The 20,350-nt window shown below is 34.3% G+C and overlaps 1 protein-coding gene across 3 annotated transcripts; it reads left to right on the top strand.

The window, feature by feature from the left end:
• Positions 1-332: 332 nt before the first annotated feature.
• LOC118282238 (protein lin-28 homolog) lies at positions 333-19,899 on the top strand. Of its 3 annotated transcripts, none has more exons than XM_035603219.2 (6): positions 333-640; positions 3,012-3,170; positions 12,784-12,914; positions 13,627-13,799; positions 15,860-15,980; positions 17,019-19,899. In XM_035603219.2, exons 1-6 carry the CDS (start codon positions 634-636, stop codon positions 17,100-17,102), a joined length of 675 nt encoding a protein of 224 aa, XP_035459112.1. In that variant the 5' UTR covers positions 333-633; the 3' UTR covers positions 17,103-19,899. The 3 variants fall into 3 exon arrangements, with proteins under 3 accessions (XP_035459112.1, XP_035459113.1, XP_035459114.1); XM_035603220.2 differs by having other exon boundaries at positions 353-640; positions 13,627-13,784; XM_035603221.2 differs by lacking the exons at positions 333-640; positions 3,012-3,170 and adding an exon at positions 6,705-7,286.
• Positions 19,900-20,350: the final 451 nt, after the last annotated feature.

The following is a 20,350-nucleotide window of genomic DNA, read 5'->3' as shown; positions in this document are numbered from 1 at the left end:
TAAGTTAAATTAATTAAAAGTATATTTTCAAAATGTAGATTTAAGTATGTAATTCAATTAATTTATTAAATGTAATAGAAAAAGGTTATGCCTTAAAGAACAATAGTATATACTTACTGAGCGCGTAACAGATCAAGTTGTTAAAACCCCGAGACGAATATTAATTTCAAAACTGATATTAAAATATTTTAACTCATATTTTTATCGAATTCACGAGCAATAATATTTCCCAAATATCAACAAACTGTTACTATTGTATTTACTTGTAGTAAATATAGGCAGCATCCCCCGTCCATGCGCGTCACCCCAAATCAAAACGGTCGACGCAGTCTTTCGGTAATCGTCACGCGGGTAGCAACTCTAGCATGTATACCAATCTAATTTCACAATTACGACATTATAAAAAATCGAATAAATATTTCTTAAAATCAATAAGTAAGGTGTAAAGGGCCACGGCGCGCGCTTTCTTCCTATTCTCCCTTTGTCGGCGAGTTACAAGTGTGGTGTAATTGTGTTTTTTATTGAACTATGTTTGACATTAAAAAAGGTCTATGTATGAATATTTTTAAGTAGCAGAGTGCGTATGTGATACGTTTGTGGGGTTTCTCTTTAGAGGGGCGGCACGCGACGTACATGAAGGGTGAGATTTTATATGCCTACTTGCTGAGAACCAGTATGTTGAATCTAAAATTGTATAAATTCATATATTCACACATTGTAATTAGAACTTATGACGGGATATTTACCATGATTAACTGACTTAATCCGTGATCATGGCGCTTGCAACAGTGCCGAAATATCGGAAACTCACCAAATTCAATAAACATGGTAAATATCCCGTCATAAGTTCTAATTATAGTGTTAGTGACCATGTCAGTTTAAAAACTTATATTCACACATTGATATTTATCATAGTATGTTGTTATTGCATTGGTTTGAAGTTCAATACACGTATGAAGACAAATCTGTTAGTAAATTTAAAGCTTAGGTACGAATTTTTTAATTAATTTGATTTAGTAAAGGGTGTTTTTAGGACGATATATTGGTTTCATTGAGTCATTACATTGATGTTTTCACTGGTATTGGAAAACATCATCAAACAATATTCAATATAGTTTTTCAGATAAAACTATATAACAACAAAGAAATAATTTACTTATAATGCGATTGAATGTTAAAAATCTTTGATTCTAATTGGATACAGAAAGAGAAAGAGATTGTAACAAATAATATTCCAACTCAAATAAATTGGATCTAAATCTATAAAACTATTATTATGATTTTTTTATCGAAATAGTAAGCAATAAGCACAAATGGTAGGTACCTACCAATAATTAAAACTACATATTTGTACTACACTAAAATTAATGTAAAATTATAAACTACAGAGACGACAGAAACATTATAACTCAATATTAAGATAAAACTGCTTCAATTTATTTATTATTTTATTAACACTATTACAGGATTTAAGGCGTGTGTTTGAAAATATGTACTTATTAATTTAAACCCTAGTTCAAAACTAAAAACATAAATCATTGTATAGATAATACATTCTACTTCAATAGACTATGCGTGTAACAAATGAAAATAAGCGTTATTATTTTTCCAAATTTTGAATCTCCTTAGAGCAACTACTCCTGTAAAAGTATAGAATAGATATATCTATTGAGACAAAAGATACGTATTCTAATCACAATTGAAGACAAAATAAATAAGACAAGCTTCTAATAAGAATATCAATCTAATAAGATTTATATCAATTTCAATTTCAACATTGCTAATGTCATTTGGAAGGACTACTAGTAGTAAGATTAACTTACTACTACTACTACTACTAAACTGAGTAGTATAAGAGAGTTTATTTACGGCCATAGTCAATAGTGTAAAGAGCGATGACATTTCATACACTTAAATGTATGAAGAATAATGTAGTTCAGGTGCATTGTTAATAAAGATAAAGAAGTGCATTTTTTGTGGCTTATGGTATGGTTTTTATTTAGAACATTGACAAATCAGTACAAAATATGTAATTTGTTTGCAGAGTGCAAAACTAGCAACGATTGTAAAAGCGATATGTAGCTACATAATTTAGTATCAGTTTTCAGGAGTAAGATTTGCTATGAGATGCGCCGCCGCAAAGTATCTGTGCGAGAAAAATCGCAGCTTAAGTATGTGATGTTTTGATAGTATACTATTTATACTATCCCTACACTATCAAAACATCCATAGCACACATCCAAAGCACGTATCTTTCCATATAAATAACATAGCTTGGTTGAGTCCGTTTCCACCACTGCTAAGCTATGTGTATCAATTAATATGTTTGGTAAAGCCAAATGAAACTACAGCAAAGTAGCATAGCTTCTGTGATGGAAAAACACCCTTACTGTAGTTTTTATACAGTTAAACATTTTACATTGTTATTTAATGTGATTTCTAGAACTTTTAACATGAATATATCTTATTTCCATATACAAAAGAAATATTTTGATAAAAAATGTATTCATTGTATACAACGTTTGTACCGTATTGTAACAGTAGGTATGGTGAATGCGTAAGGTGCATTCCAGAAAAAGCTTTTGTGTCCAGTGTCATTCGGCTTAGCTTCTTATTCTTTTCAACAATTATGACGTCATTGTCGTGTTTTACTTTTAGTAACTTGAATGAGTTTAAGATGATGTTAATTTACTTATAAAATCAATAAATTATATAAAATAATCATAAGAAAAGTGTAGGCTATTGTAATATTGTTTAATTTTTTAACACATGAGTTGTAAAATTAACAATGTGTATATTTCTTTTATCTATGTATTCACAGGTTATTAGTAAGATGGAATAAATTTACATAGTTAAAAGGTTTTGATACAAAGAAATAATTGAAAAATCTTTGAATCCTTAAATATCTTCTGCAACCAATCATTCATCATCATCATAATACCACATTCATGTTCGGTGACTATAGATAGAACCTTCGACCAAGCATTACAAAATATGCAATTTGTTTGCAGAGTGCAGCGTGTGCGCAGCGGCAGCGGCCGCAGCTGCAGCAGCGGCGGCGGCGGCAGCTTCATGGGCAGCCAACCACGCGGCAGAGATCAGCAAGGCATCCTCCCCCATCGTCATCACCAATGGCACTCTTAATGGGACACCACAATATAATGGCACCTGTAAGATTCATTTTCATTTATTTATTTATTTACATTACTTGATATTTACATTTTTAAATATTCAATTAAAAAAAAACATTTAAAAATATAAAAAGCAGTAGCCCACCAGTAACGGGATAAATCCAAGCTACCGGCGGTCAGGGCTCAAGAGAAAGAAACTTCCGAACAATACGCACCGTGTCCAGAAGTACTGCCTTCTGCATCAGGCTCTTGATCCAACCGTCTAACGTTAGTCTACTCAGGTGTTGGTTGAGGCTTTTGGCTATAAGGCCATTGGGAGATTCATAACTATTATATTTGCCAATAATCTAAGTTAGAAGTATGCTGTCTAAACAATTCAGTCTGGAGTACCCCGACCTTCACTCCAAATGCGTATATTTATTCATTATTCACTCTTTACCAGATCTTTATATTAGATACGAGTCCATGTAATCGGGAATTAATCTATACATTTCTAGAATCTATATTTTAAATGCATATGTTAAATAATGCTTCGCCCAAACCGGGAATAAAATTCAAAATGTATTTTTCCACCCCTATGTATAACACAGGACTCACTATAAAACAAATGATAAATGGGTATTGCATTGCAAAATTTGCAACTCTGCTTGTCGTTGCAGAGATTAAAAAGGGGTAACGTTATGTTGTGGAGTTAAATTCACTTTTAATTTTCGGGATCAAAACAGTTAAATATTTAGCATATTTTGCAATTTGCAATCCGCATGTGCGTAGTAAGTGTAGCGGCGGCGTAGCGCGTAGACCAGGTAGTGTAGCAATGCGAGTAAACTTCGTAGCATTGAAGTATTTCACACGTACACACGTAGTCAATTGAAATTTTAACTTTGATATAAAATAAGATTTTTAATTCTTAAAAGTATAGAATAAGATACACAGTTCTTCTATTTTAAATATATTCTTCAATACCTACCAGCGGGTGATTATTAATTCATTAATTTTAATTAGTCATATTTTTGTTTACTATAACGATTTCTATAAATATGGTAATATGAGTAAGTTTAGGATATAGTAATAAAAGGAAAGTGGTATGCTTTATAACTTTACATTCTATTGATCCAAGCTACGGTAGCAGTTTTTGTAAAGGCTATTTCTTCATTCCTTTTCTTTGTGTTCGATATCTCACTCATGGTTTCTTCATCTCGTCTTTAGAACTAATTTTATGGATTGCATTAAATTTATAGGAATTGTGAAGTCCTTTTTTTAATTTGTAGTTCTAAAATTAATTAACCTGCAAGTATTAGAATAGTATGCTCTTGCCTTTTCTCTAAATACGGATTTCAGAAACATTTTATAATACACGGTCAGAGAATTTTAAGTGTACGTAAAACAAATCCTCACTTCATAGGATATGAAACCGTATACGTACCTATTTTATATTTGAGGGTGCCAGTTGGCACCACCCCTCTGTAGGGAACGCCTTCAAAGCGAAATTAACATTATACGGTGGGGTCTACCGCCGTACCCTCCGACTCTACATTCATTTTAAAGTTCCTCAACATCAGTACAGATGGCGGTACGACATTTACGATGCTAATGCCATCTGCAGTTAACTTGACGAACTAACAAATTGGGATCCACACCACGAAATATTTTCGTACAACAGTCAAACGCTAGATGACACTTTAAGGCCATTTGATTGGTGTTTGTGCCTTTACTAACTCAATGTTTGTTACGAAAATTATTGTTTTTTGTTACAAAAATAACAAGAACTTGCAGATTTTGTATTGAAAATGATTTTAGAGGACCAGATACAGGCAGTTAAAATGAGTAAATTTTACTGAGTAGATAAAGTAACTCTAATAAATGCTACAACCATTTGAATTATTAATATTTCCTCCAAGTTTATATGTTGTATTTGATTGACCTTTATTGTAGGTAGAACGATCAGAAGTAGCTGTGGTTATCGTTTCAAGGTTAACAAATCATTTCTTTAAACCCTTACAATCTACGAATGTATTACTCATCTTGTTTTTTAACATTTTTCATACAATATGAATCAGATTTCTGCGAAGGGAAGTCTAACAATTGATTAATCAGTTGGTTTTAATTTGCATCGAGTAATAGAAATTAAAATCTTTAACTAGCTCCTGCTTAGGGTGAAAAGTTCAGAGAAAGTGAATACGACAATTGGTCGAGTTACATTATTTCCAAAACTAGTTTTTCTTGTGAGAGGGCTATTGTCAAATATTGTTGATGCATAATCATACGTGGATTAGATCAGCAACAATGGGTCCGGTCGGTCAGGTCGTCAGTAAGTGACGTGACCGAAGGGGACTCCCTCTAACGGTTGGGGAGGACATGAGCCAAATTTCGCCATACCTGGTTCTCACCAGAAATATAGAAAAGCATGCGTAAAATTGTCACACTAGTAACAATGAGTATCAAGCGTTGGTAATGAATTTAACACAAATTCAGAGGGGATCGCAGATTTAAATAATCAAGTGAATACTTTATTCATTGATCTGTTTATTCTGCTTTCTGACTTTTGTATGAGCCTGGGATACTTGTTTCACTTTTCTCCCTTTACGAAATACCTGTTGTGTCGATGTGTTATATCCGTTACTTACATCTATGAAGCAACTCACATTCATCGCATGAAAAATACATAAGATTGATAAGAAATTATAAAAATAATACATGAAGTTATAAATAAAGTAATTTTAAATTAACTTTTATTTAAGACTAGACTAACAGTATTTGTGAATAGTTCAAAGCTCTTTTCAGAAAGTAAAATATTTAACCTGTTGGAAAACAGTTTGCTTTAAAACCCTGTATGTAATGTTTCAATATGTTTGCAGGTACTAAGCATTGTTGAAATGATACACAAAGGACAAAATAAATGAATGTTAGAGATAGTAGATTCATTGAGTAAAATTCCACATGGTGTGTGCTCCAACAGGACCGGGTATCTCGAGTTAATGCACGCCATAAACTTAGACGCGAACTCTGCATTCCGATCAAAGTTGTCTCTCAGAAGTGACGGTGACACACATGTTGGGCACGAGATTGGATTCTTTCATTATCACACGACTCAACAACTAAGAAAATATTCCGTTATTTTTAAATCTTATTTTACTATCAAAATAATTGACCAGCAGCATAAAGAATATTACATCTAATGCTTTTTTTAATAATCCGGTCATAAAACGTGCAATTCATCTGTTTTGATTTTTTAAACGTACTTCGAACTACGCATTAATTATTATTACGCCTAATTCCGCTTAAGCATAATCACATAATATCATTAACATTTATCATGAGGGTGAATGTTTTAACCTCAACAAACATTTAATTATAGTCTGTACAGAAGCCCACAAAAGCTCACTCAACGGTTTTTCAGCATAAACTTTTTTAATACATACTTACAGAGGAAATCGCAAGTAACACTTTACGTAACCCAGTTTATTTAGTTACAATTCTGAAAATAGCATAACAAAAACGATTTATCGTTGCAGGATATAAAAACAAAGAGACTTTGGAACTTGGTCAGTCCCAAAAGATCCCTTTTGTGGTCGGTCGTACGCGGCTTCTATTGAGAATATTTTTTGTTGGGTTTGAAGATGTTGTTGGGTGTTTGTAAGCAATATGTGAGGTAGGTAGTAGAAGCCGTTCACCCTGCAGCGCGCTCGTGTCTGTTGGCAGCGCAGGGAACGCTGTGCTGTACGCTGCGCGCTGCGCCGCCGCCGCGCCAACAAGTGACACAATTTGGGTTGGGGTAAAGCGGCCGGCGCTTTCGGGCGGTGTACACGTTTCGTTAGCTTCTCTATTTTAAAAACTACTTGCTTGACGATATCCGGGAAGGGACCGACCGCATCACCGCGGCGTCGACTCTACACCACTGTCACTCATTTTCGATGCAGTCGACCTGCGTACGCGTCGCTGGTCGCTTCGCGCGCACGCGCGTCCGCCTTTATGCACTTAACACATTTTGATAGTTAATAAGTTTTAACGTGCAAAGGTAAATGAACTTATTATAAACAAAGTGCCTTTTCTCAATCAGAGGATGTATGATACGCAGAGGTGATATTTGTGGTGCCAGTTGATAATTTTTAGTTACCATGAGCGGGAGGGAAGGCGGAAATGCAGTTCCCTCTTCAAGTAAGTAAACTTAAGACATTTTTTTCTTACATTTTTAAATAGTTTCCGTTACTTTTATTGTTTACATGTTTTAATAAAAGGGATTAGAATACACTGAAGTCACTAATAAGTCACGCCAAAAAGTTATTTTATGTGTTGGAACTTGACATGGCCCTTATCGAACGGATGTGTTGTACGCAGTGCCCAGGGAGGCAATCACAAACAGTTCATCATTGAAATTATTCAAATTGAGGTTAATAGAGTCTCGTTTTACTGATGTCACACATATGTGTGCCATGTTTACTCGGTATAAAGTTGATCAACAACAAGATATACTAATTATAAATTCGTACTTCCTAATTAGAGAATGTCTTGTATGGCATGACGTCACGTTTTACGCAATATTTTTGTACTTTTGTAATAAAATAATAGATATTTATTTGAGGACTATGAACTACTATACTTCAAAACATAGCAGTTAAGCCCATTTTGATATGAATTAAAAACAAATTGCGTATATTCATGAATGGACGTAAGTACCAGCAGTCCTTGTATAACATGAGTATCAAGTATTGAATTGGAAACATGTGACGTGAACATTTTATCAAACAAGGTCTACGCATCGAGCAGTTAATTGTTTACTATTCCTACGATACCGTTTTAGTTGCTCGCATGCGTGCTGCCTGCGACTTGGCGCCGCTGCTATGCCGTTTTCGACTGTAACAACACTGTTATAAGTTTTATACTACTAAAATACTTTCTATTTATATTTATCTGTGTGAGTGATAAAAGCTTGAATGTGTTTAGGTAAGCCGACTGCATTTTAGAAGGACCTTAATCTCGCTCCCCACTCCTCCTGCACTACGTGTTTTTGTCGTCGACATACCAGAGTTCTAGTGAAGAACGCACTATCGATATTTTTATGCTGATTAGAATATTGTTTACATTCTTACGCAACAACATTATACGGGCCGAAGTGTTGTAGCACATCCTCAATATGTGTGTACCTTTAGAGTTTGTATTTACATTCTGCGGCGTAGTAGTTCCAAGTAGGAAATTATTTTTTTATGGAAAACGTAACAAACTTATGTCAAATCGGTAAAATTAATTTGTTTGTATAAATCATATACACAATTACACAAACAAGGTGAGAACATTCTTTCAAACAGGAATTGCCATAGAGAGTTATTCAAGTACCATCCGGAATTTTTAGAAAGTCGATGTAAGTGAGGTGACGTCCCTACGGCAGGGTCCGAGTTCGTAACCAGTCAATTAAATCCGAATGGTGGTACATTCGGCTGTCTCTTTCCCACCTAGTTCAAGATACCCAAGCACAAGCGCCACTTGACGATGATTCATGTTGAAATTCCATACCTACGATTGATAACAGCAAAAAGTGGTGAATGGCACTATGTTTTAGGTCATTTCATTTGCTTTCTGGACATGCGTCCTACAATCATATTGGTATGCGTTTTGTTTACTACACGTGTGACTCGTTCCATTGAAATAATGAATGAGCATTTGAACTTTGATAAACTGTTGTTACTATTTCCTATATAGAACTTTATTTGGTTGAAGTTGTAGTATTGTATAGTGATACAATGACTTTGTAATAAAGATTAATGTCAAAAATTTGTGAATTAATAATAAACTGACCATTACGCTGAATTTTAATGAGTAACATATTTTATCGTAGTAAAAATTTATAATTGACGTCTTTGATTAAAAGTGTAGGTATCAACTTCAAAATTTTAATTAAAATCGTAAGATTTGGTTTTGATAAGCGTTTAATTATTTGGAAAAAGTTTATTTGTTATAATTAATGAACGTATTATATCAGTTTCCTCCTACGCGCGTCACCAGGCGTTGCATTTGATGGCTGATGTGTCGCTCTCAGCGTGTGATACGAATCATGGGCCCGCATCGGGGCTCGCAGGCGCGATCACATAAAAGCATTAGCGACTACGGAATATGATGTATATTGTAAACCCATTAAATAATTCGATACTGAGATAGATTCACGACAAAAGCTCTTTAATGTAAACTGGTCTCTGTGCGGGCATCAAACATGGGTCCCACTTTTACCAAATTTACAAGCTTACGCTTTCTTCACTACTTTGTTTACATGAATACTAAAATAATAAATAAATATTTTCTTAGAGTACCTTCTACATTTCGTAATAGCTATTTATATGTACATAAATGAAAAAATCATTCAAAGTATAAGTAAGTGCCTCACAAACAGTAGACCTGTAATTGAATGAATTGAAAACTTTTAATAAGTAGTAGATTTTCAAAAGATGATCGACTATTTATTACGCTCACATGGAAATACCATTGAGAAATATATGTCAAATACGCAATACGAATAGACTGAGACAACAGATGCGTGCGTCAACACGTGTTCGCTTATTGACTAAACTTTATTTCATTCATAGAAGTGATCATTTACCTCGTGTCATAGATTAACGAAAATATTGTTAAGACATATCATTTACAAAATATACCGTTTATAGATAAACAAAATTCGTAAATGGTTATTTACTATAGTCCAAAATTACCACATACAGGTTATACAGGTTGTGTTGAAAAACATCTATGCTGATGTATACTGTAGAGAACTTGAACCTACTTGCCACGTAAATGAATATAACAAGACACTGGGGTGCGTGCAAGCAACAAATGTTCCACTTAAAATATGCGTAGAATTTCCCCTTCCTGCTTTTAAAATACCACGCGCTTATATTTAAATTCCAGTTTAAAAATAGTGCACCTAATCGCTTTAGGAACTGACAATAAACCAGAAACGTCACGATTCCTGTCTCGTGTTTTGTTATTGAAGTTAGCTAAACATTTCTCGTTATATTCGTAGAAACTGGGACATTTTAATCTGCACCACAACAGTTCGTTGCACAACACTTGTGGTAATTTGATACGAAGTAGAAGAGGCAAAGTAATGGTTAAATATTTGAAGAGGCGCGTCAGTGTTGCATTAGACGAATACCTTGTAATGCATCTGTTGCATAGAAATTCCGGCGCATGTTGAGGTGTAGCGTGGAATGTGCGTAGTTGTGGCGGGGCGCGGCGGGCGGGTGCGCGCGCTCCATGCTGAGTAAACAAAACTACAAAACAGGCACATAGTACAGCAGTCGGATGCGCCGGAGTGCTACCTCACTCGGTACATATACGTATATAAATAACGTGCCGCTACCGCACTGCCGCACTATCTACCATATATTGTAGTACACGAACAACTGCACACCTCATATTGCACGTAACCATCTTCATATTTCATTTCAGAAAGCGCTGAGCTTGCCAGTTATTGAATGTACATAAGGCGACATGTTTTCGATAATTTCAAAGTTACTCAAAAGACCATGAAAAAGATGTCCTAAACAAGCAAATTCAGAACTTTTTTTTACATTTCGATCGAAATAATATTGATTTGATCTTAATGCACCAAACAAATTACCCTTTTTATGTTATTGTTGTCAAAATTATATTTTCCATTTTTATTTGTACACAATTAAATACATTCTAAATATTCATAGAAAGTTACTAAGGTATCAGAGCAAAGTTCTTCGATAAAAGCATTTAAGTCCTCCAACAAGTTATTACAATGGGTAAACCTTAAATGTGTTGAAGAATACATGACATATCCTCGTTTCTTAAATAAACAATGAGTTCACTTTAATAAATATTTAAATACTAAAAAACAAGTCTCCTCATAGAAATAGTATATTTTTGTAACGGCAAATGGTTAAGATACAACTTGATTTTGGTTCACATACTAAGTTGGCGGTCGATTGATTTTTAATACGAACGTGTTCAATGGATTCCAAGTTATTTAGAAACAAGTCTAAAGCTTTCTCATTAACGTGGGATAGGGAATAACAAATATTGAGTATGGTGAGCAAGGTGAGGGAGTGCGGCGCTGTGGCGGCGAGGCCGCTAGGTGCAGTGTTACGGCAATGAATGAAAAAGGTACCAGAAACTTAACCTAAATACCGAACATTCTTCCAGTCCCCGCCGCCGTCGCCACGTGTGCTGCCACCACGCTTTTACCGCTGCCGCCGCCCGAAATAATATGCTTAGCTTACATACCAACACATGGAAATGTATATCGAATTAGCAAACCCACCAATAAATTCTCATATAACTAACATTTGAGTAAGCCTCCGCGATACTAACGCTCGATTGATGAGAGAGCGCCGTGAGAACTTTAGCTTGTTTTATTTAAATGTTGGTTTGTTATGGTCTAGATTGGACTCGTATAATGCATATTTATAATTCTTGACCGTTTATAAAATACTTTCGATATCATTTATAACGACTTTATAGCTTCTATAAATTCAAGATATTATTTCTATGGTAACAAATTGTGAAGTAAAGAAAATGAATAGCCTAGTTTTTTACATAAACAACTTCGGTATCTGGGCATAAGTCATTCGTTACGAAGAAATAAAAAAAAATGTTAGGTGTTAATCAATATGAATAGGTATATATGTGAATCGTTGTTTGTCATCTGAAGTATTTCCGGATTTTTCTAACCAACTAGTTAGTCATTACATATATTATTCAAGGAAGTAGCGTTACATTAGTCATCGCTACAATTATTGATGTTTTCGATAGTTGATTAACTACCACAGCCTACTTAATCAACTTACATACCACGTGTATTGAGAATGTTTCATTATTTCCATTAAAACTCCAACTGCCTGGCAGATGAATCCACAAATACACTTTTTAAGTTTCTACTTTTTAATTATCGAGCTGATAAGCTATTCGAATATTGAACACGGAGGAATTAATAGCTATGGTATTAAAAGAAGTTGTCTTTTATTTAATTCGGTTCCCACGTTATTTGTTGTCTCGGTGCCCGATAAGGGGAACAGTATACCCTTTCTTCGTTCAGGATACGATTGTAGGCCCTTATTTATTGCTAATAGATTTCCGAACGTTAAATGTCTATGCATGTATTTAGAAGCAAGGGACTACGACCCACTTAATGCAATTTGACTAGTCGTGAATTCTTTACGACCTTTCTATTCAATAAAAACATGTTAATGCGACGCTGGCATTATTTATTTTATTCACTGATAAAGTTTACAGATAATGTTTGTAACGTGAGGATATAAATGATGTCGATCTGGTCGAATAATATTTATTTACATTTCATTTTGTAGGATGATATTTTATTTCACTTCTATGAACTAATGAATATTTTGTCAATGTGTGCGTAAAAAATGCAAATGAGGTCCTTTTATCGGTATGTCGTAAAAGCTTCGTTTGTACCGGAAACCAAACTTCAGTGTGAGGGAACTAAGTTGTAAAAAAACTCAATTAGATGGTAGATTCCGTAACAGGTAAGGGGAGCGGTGCGCCCACGCACACGCGGGGCTGCGAGTGCGGCGCAGGAGAGGGAGCGGGTCTGTGAGCGGGCCAGAGAGCGAGTAGCGAGCGTGGAGCGGGCGGAGTGCTGGTGGAGATGTAGTAACTGAGTGTATGTTATTTGCAGGTGCAGCGGGCGCGAGCGGCAGCGCCGTCATAGGGGTGACGCGCCGTGGACGGTGTAAGTGGTTCAACGTCGCGAAGGGCTGGGGGTTCATTACCCCTGACGACGGCGGGCAAGATGTTTTTGTACACCAGGTGATTGTTATCATTATATTACACGAAACATGCACGCAACGATCATAAGTAAAAATAGAACAAACGCAAAATTCTGATGTAGGTACCTATTTCTACGTAGTTAATTAAATCGTTCCGTTCTCTACAATAGTTAAAATAGGAAAATAAATCCATTCAGAAAAAATATTGTGGCGTATCTAGCGGTTGACCCGATAGTGCGCTTATTTGTTTGCTCGGCTTATCAAGGCCGGATGTTTTTTCTATACATTTGCGCCACCAAACTTGTACTTCGTTCGGCTGCAGCGACGCTAGCGGTAAAACTTATATTAGGTCAAGACTACGTTACTGGATACCGATAACGTTGATTTTTTTCTCATAAGCGATAAGTAAATTTATAGCCCATTGAAGGGACCCACACTCAATAATAATAGTTAGCATGAAGTTGTTATTTTTATACTGAACTAGCGGGCCGCCTCGCAGCGCCGCTGTCGTACGCACAAATATTATTACAACTTTGTGACTACTCTGGCGATATTATTTACTTTTACAATTCTCAATACTTTTTGAACCAGAATTATCAGAGCCTGTTTCCTTATGAACACAGATGCAGTTTAAATGACTATGACTATGTACAAAAGTTAAAAACGATATTGAAACCTTAGCTCTCTGAAATTTTACTAAGAAATGACAAGATGGTGGCATGGTAATGGTATGTTTGTTCGTTTATTTCCAGAGCGTCATTCAGATGCCAGGATTCCGGTCTCTTGGCGACGACGAAGAGGTTGAGTTCGAGTGCAAAGAGTCCGACAAGGGGCTCGAGGCGACGCGGGTCTCCGGGCCTTCATCCGTGGACTGCCAGGGATCACATCGACGTCCACTCGCCAAGAAACGGTTCAGAAAGATACGGTAATTTTTGCTTTAGTTGCTACTTTGGGAAGAAGTATCAAAACCCTGTGTAAATGGACGATACTTCTTTGCTTGCAGTTTGCAGTGTGGCAATGCTGACCATGTTTTTTATTTGCAACTTCTTCTCATAAGCTTATCAAACTCATAAACTAAAAGGAGACATAATGACATGGCATGATTACATGATGCTTAACAAAATTTGTGCATCCGTCGATCTAATTCGGTTAAAGGTGTTTGAGAGGTTAACAAAAGATTTTTTTTTCCATTAGGTAACATGCATGCATGTAAAATACTATACTTAATATAATAACTTCATACACAATGGAGTAATATGAAATGTACAACAGCAAAATGCTGTGTAAAGACAAGCCAGATAGTATCTTCGTGCTTTTATGGCAGGTTTGCAGTTGGCAGGCAACTTTGCATTCGTGTTTACAATACCATTGATTCAATATACACACAGTATTTTAATGAAAAATAAATGTTGTAATACATTTTAAAATGCAATCACCGCGAGAAGGATTAGGTATTGTTTTAAACCTCTAATTTATTAGAAGTTTCTTTCAATAAAGCAAATAATGAGAGGTTAGTTCAAACTAAGTTACCAAACGTGTAAACTGAGTTTAGTTTACAGATCATATTGCAACAACAGTAAAAACTTCAGTGACCTTACCACATTGAAAGGAGAGTAGGAATCTCTAATGTCATGTTCACGGGAGTCATTTAGTCAATATTTCCTGTATTTATTTATGCAAACTTAATACCTACCATATAAAAATACATAAATGTAATATAACTCTAAATGGAATATCATCCCGTATCATTTTCTCCTTATTTCGTTGTTAATAGTACAACCTACAAAAGCTAGTAAGCAGACCACGTGTTACTTCAAGAGCGGAGTGGTTAATAGTTTTTCTAGCACCTAATATCTCTATGATAACCGTAGTTACTATGATAGAGTACTCGGTCACATGATAAAATTATTAACAACTAGAATCCTTCTACTGTAAACTACATGTGTTACGTGTGTGAACAGTTATCAAACTATTAAACAATTTCATGAAGTACATAATAGTCAAACGATAACCTATTGAAATTAATATCGAACGATTACGAAACTATGTATTTCACTATTTAATTATAGTTTTAGTCATTGGTGTTGACGTAGTTACTATAAAAACCATACTAGTTATAAATAAGTTATTATTATAACAAAGACCAGTACTTATACTAAAAGTGCAACAACGTCAGAATGCACATGAGCGTTCATATTACATCATTATCACATTGGATTTATTCTATCTGTTTACTTGTTGCCGAGTCAAACACTAAATCGGAGGGTTATCGCTATCTAACCATGGGAAAATATCAAACTATCAAACCTACGAAACTACTAAACCCTGCTTTCTTGGAAATATAGTTGAAATCGTTTTTACGACACCGTGTGGACAGATGCTAGATAAAATTCTATTTTGAGTAATGTTCGTAGATAAGGGTTAATCGAAACATGTTAATTAGGTATAAAATGTAATAGTAAAACTTGTGTCTATTCATTTAAATGTCATATTTGTTTGTTTTTTATGGTCTGGAGAGATTGGAAAAAATACCAAATTAGGTAAAACAATGGTCAATCTTTGCATCTTTGTTCATTTTAAAAAGCGCGATGTAAGTGGTTAGATTTTGGGATTTCATTTACTAGTCGATTTTAATTGATATTGATTTAGCAGTTAAAATCTCATCACTAAACGATTTTAAATTTAATTTGGCTAATAGATACTACAATACATATCCTATATTGAATTATTTATAGGACAAGCAAATATATAACTGCAGGACACAATATAGTTTTTAATTAAAATAGTTTTTACAATTATATTTGTGTCATTCAGTTTTAGGAAAGGTAAAATTATGAGTTAACCTTTTTTTTACTTCATTGCTTTACGCGTTTTATGCAAGTAGTATGCAAGGCATTGTGTGGCGAGCCTTTTCGTTTGACGTGTAATATTTTATAGCAAAAAAAGTGAAACTAGATCTCATAGATACAATGTTATTGTTTCCAGTTGCTACAACTGCGGCGAGTTCGCTAACCACATAGCGGCCAAGTGTACCATCAGCCCACAACCAAAGAGATGTCACAACTGCAAGAGCGAGGATCATCTTATCGCCGACTGCCCAGTCAAGGTAATAGCATAGTACAATTACAATAAATTGTAAATTAGTCCGGAATAGTAGGAGACGATTCCACTGTCATACACCAAGCAGGTGTATGCTTTATACTATTACTGAGAATATTAAAAATCGAAAGGCCTAATAACACCACTATACTAAAGATATTTTTTAAAATCTTGTCCGACATTTCGATTTTCTCCTGTATCGTGGATACGCTTACAAACTTACAAGCTTACATACACATGACACCCAGACCCGAAACAACGATTTGTGGATTACATAAAGAGTTGCTCCATGCGGGATTCGAATCCACTACATTGAATCTATCCAGTGCATCAAAACGAACATTCATTACAGAATACAGAATGCATGTCTGCTCTCTGTAACATTTGCCAACATGACATAATAATATTCTAGAATTGCTAGAGAATACACATAAATTAAGTCATGTTAGTTAGTTTAACTTAAGACTTGACACATCAGTTCCTTCCCAGGAACTCTACTATTATAAACAGGGTTTAGAATAGGTGCTAATTGGAATTTCTGAGAATATATTCCAGCGAATGTGAAATACAGTGACTAGCACTGTTTAGACGGTGTCATTTATGGAGACATGAAGTTCTTTGGAAAAACAATTGAACTAGACACATTTAATTAAGTCTGCAAAAGATTCGATTTACTGGACGCCTGTATAAATTATTATTTGAATGTTTGTCAGTCAAAGACTAACAGTATTCGGTTCTAGATTAAAAAAATATGTCCATCTCAGTCATGACACTAAGTCTAAACCTTTACATAGTATACTAGCAAACCCGGCGAACTCCCTTTCGCCATCAGTGATTTTCCCTGTTTTCCTGCTTTTCTCTTTAATTTTTCTGGTTTTTTTAACCTCATGGAGCCCGAAATCTTTCCAACGAATGCAAAACCGCGGAAATGGGCTCTTGCGCTCTGGAGTTATAACGTCAGGAAGGAAAATCCGATTTATTTTTAATAATAGAGATTTATTTTTTCGTCAATTTTAGTAACATTTGTGTTTTTATTTTGTTACAGTTGGAGAAAAAGAGGGACGACGCCACCAAGAGTAGTTCGAGCGGCTCTCAGGGAGGGCAGCAGGACAGTCCACCGCATGCGTAACTCCATACACACATCCCCTGTATTCCACGACCCCACGGAACTTGTAGACTTTCTAACGGCATTTCTTCGCTCTTACTTTTACTATGTTATAACTTTTTATAAATTTAGACAATGCTTACAACCGTCTAGATTCTCCATTCCAAAACGAAACGACTTAATCGAATTAACAGGTTCTGCTACGAAAATATTTTGTAACTGCCAAACTACATATGTATAACCAAATGTTAACTAACTTAAGAACGCATCTACCTCACTATAGTTACAGTTAAACTATACAAATAAGTACAAGACTGATCGGTACAAATCCATAATTCTAGTACAAACTATACAATATATACATTTTACATGATAATTTTAATGATAGTAATATTACAACCTAAGTTTGCAACGTAACGTAAGTACAAATTTTATGTGTTCGAGTGACCTTAATTATTTTACGTATATTGGTGTTTATCCAAAGTTAAGTGTGTGTTTATATTATTATTTTGTTGCTATATTATATTATGACAAACTTTATGTTAGTTCTAGCTCATAAATAACGTAACGACAAGTTATAAGAAGTATTATAACTGGCTATGAAGCAAACCATGAAGGTTAAACATATGCTTACAGATGAACAGTTAAAACTATTATCAATATCAGATATGGAAAGAATTATGAGATATCTGACTGCCTCGTTGCTGAGCTCGAGGTCCTGGGTTCGATTCCTAGGTCGTGCAAAGTATTATTATGTTTTTCGATTCCGAAATTCTTAGCAGAGGCACGAAGTCTGGATTATGTCCGGTGTGTGAGAATAGACCTCTTATTGCAAGGAATAACATTACTGGTGGAAAATTTGAGGTGTAACTATACATACGTCTTGTTAAAACCCTTAGGGGAAATATACGCATGATGTTATGTTAAATTGAGAAATCTGGAGTACCTATATCGTAATTAAAGTACAAAACCTTAAAGGTAGGGCTGACAAACAGAAGGTATATGTAAGCTCTTAAATATAATATTCGACGAATAATTTAGGAAAGAAAAAATATCAATTTTCGTTTGTATATTTTACAAATTATGCAATGTAAACGTTGAAGTTAATGTGCCAAAGTCAAATTAACATTGTTGCAATAATTGTAAAAATATTTTTAATTAAGTGTAGATTCTGTACGAGTTGTATTTCTATTACTTGCCCTAGCATACGAGTGCTTTACTTTAAACAGATAACCGAGAGTACAAATGTAATGTTTCTACGAATATTTTAGATTAACTTTGTCATGTATATAACATTTGCGACTTATGTTTGCTCAAGAGCCTAATCATAATTAAGTAGAACAAGTTTTGGGAATAGTGTGGGTACTTAAACTTCATCCTACGTTTTTTACAGTTTGGTATCTAAGTGTTAGTGTATTCACAGTTAAATTGAATGTAATCAAGATCGCCAGATACATCTAGAGTCATGCTGCCCATAGCAATTAGTGCATTTGAACTGTAAAGCGGTCTCCGACAGTTCAGTTGGAAAGTTGTTGCGGCAATTTGTAAGTAACAAACGGTTAAAAGCTGCACCTTAAGATAGAAATCTACTTGAGTAAAACTAAATGTCTCGCTTGGAAGTTTGCTTCCATTCGAATTGAACATGATCACACGTTGAAGTAGCTCTTACAGCATACTATAGTGTTCCACTGAAATGTGTAGCAAACTTTTCTGCACCCAAAGTTCACTAGCAAATACTCACACAAATTCTGAACTTATCACAGGTGAGAATTTTCTAAAGCACGCGATTTATTTGTACGTAATACTTAATACCCATCGATGTTAATTTAAGACTTTGTTTTTACACAAAAATCTATTTAGGTAGCTTAGATACATACACGAAGGAGTAATAATCTACCTCAATATTTATGAATATGACTTAGTTATTGTAGTTAAGATATTTTAATGTATTTGTTTTTAGGTTATATAACTGACTGTCGAAAAACCAACGTGTTATTGAAATCTTTACATAGGGCCACTGAAACTGTCTTCGGTACATTTGTTCTTTACTTATAATCTGCACTTCTATAGTTCATAATATATCAAGAAACCTCATCTAAAAGTAATGTTAAATGTATGTAGTTAATATTAATTAATGTATAACGTCCGCCTGCGTTAGATACCAATGATTTTATATTGTGTTCGTAGTAATTTTTGTATAACTACATTTATCTAGTAATGTTTAGTTTTCAAGCCATAGTAAGGTATATGTACGTTGAATAATATAGAGGCTCAGTTCGCAGTGGCGCCGAGACATTTTATATACAAGTTGCACTATTTTGTTCAATTACTGAAGTTTTTTATTAGATTCTTGGTGCGAATTAGTAAAGTCAAAGTCATAATTATTGTAAGTCAGTTGTTGTTAATATCAGTTACAGTATATTAAGGTACTATCACTAATTAATGTTTCCAAATTTCATTTTTTTATACTAACTTTGTCTTTAGTTCTAATTGATCTTATATCAATGTGAATAATGTTTCTTTTTATTTTGAATACAACAATCACGTGTCTATAATAATTATGATATAGTATGTTTAGTCAGTGTTACATCACGGTAGAGACAGGTCGGTTTATAGATATTATACACTACGGGTCTTTTTGCATTTCTTTTTATATAGCAGTAGTTGTAATGTAGTTTTAATTTATAAGATTTTAATGAAAGACTATTTGCAAACATCTACCTCATAATTTAATTACGTTAAATAGAGTCTATTGATAAGTTAATTAACATTTTATAAATTCTAGCTATTATTTTTTTTCCATAATTATATCTTTGCTGAATGCCGAATTTCTTTCTTAGAGTTTAAATTTTGTTTTTTATTATTATTCAAAGAAAAATAAATCATAAAAAAATGTTGTCGTTATTTTTGTCTACCCCACGTTCTAAAATTTACAGGATGCAGCGAGTACTACTTTATAGTGGTTGTTCTGTAACTACTGCCTACTACGTACCTTGTACTACTACTACTTAAATACTGAACAATCGAAAAACGAGAACAAAAACGCCTGATTTACTACTATACATTTATACATATAGGTATGTACTTAAACTTTACCATGGTTAAAGAATCATTGATAAAGTTACAAAAACAAACGTTACTGAACAACTTTTCTTATAAAACTTATTTCCGCAATCATAGAACTAATTTTCATCAATCTGTTTGTGTAAACTTACCTCTTAGTATATTATAGAGAGATTCATACCTCATTATAAGTAAATAAACTAATATAA

This window comes from Spodoptera frugiperda, chromosome 20, assembly GCF_023101765.2.
Source record: "Spodoptera frugiperda isolate SF20-4 chromosome 20, AGI-APGP_CSIRO_Sfru_2.0, whole genome shotgun sequence".
NCBI lineage: Eukaryota > Metazoa > Arthropoda > Insecta > Lepidoptera > Noctuidae > Spodoptera > Spodoptera frugiperda.
Note: the sequence above shows the minus strand (reverse complement) of the source record. Positions and strands in the feature narration are given on the sequence as shown.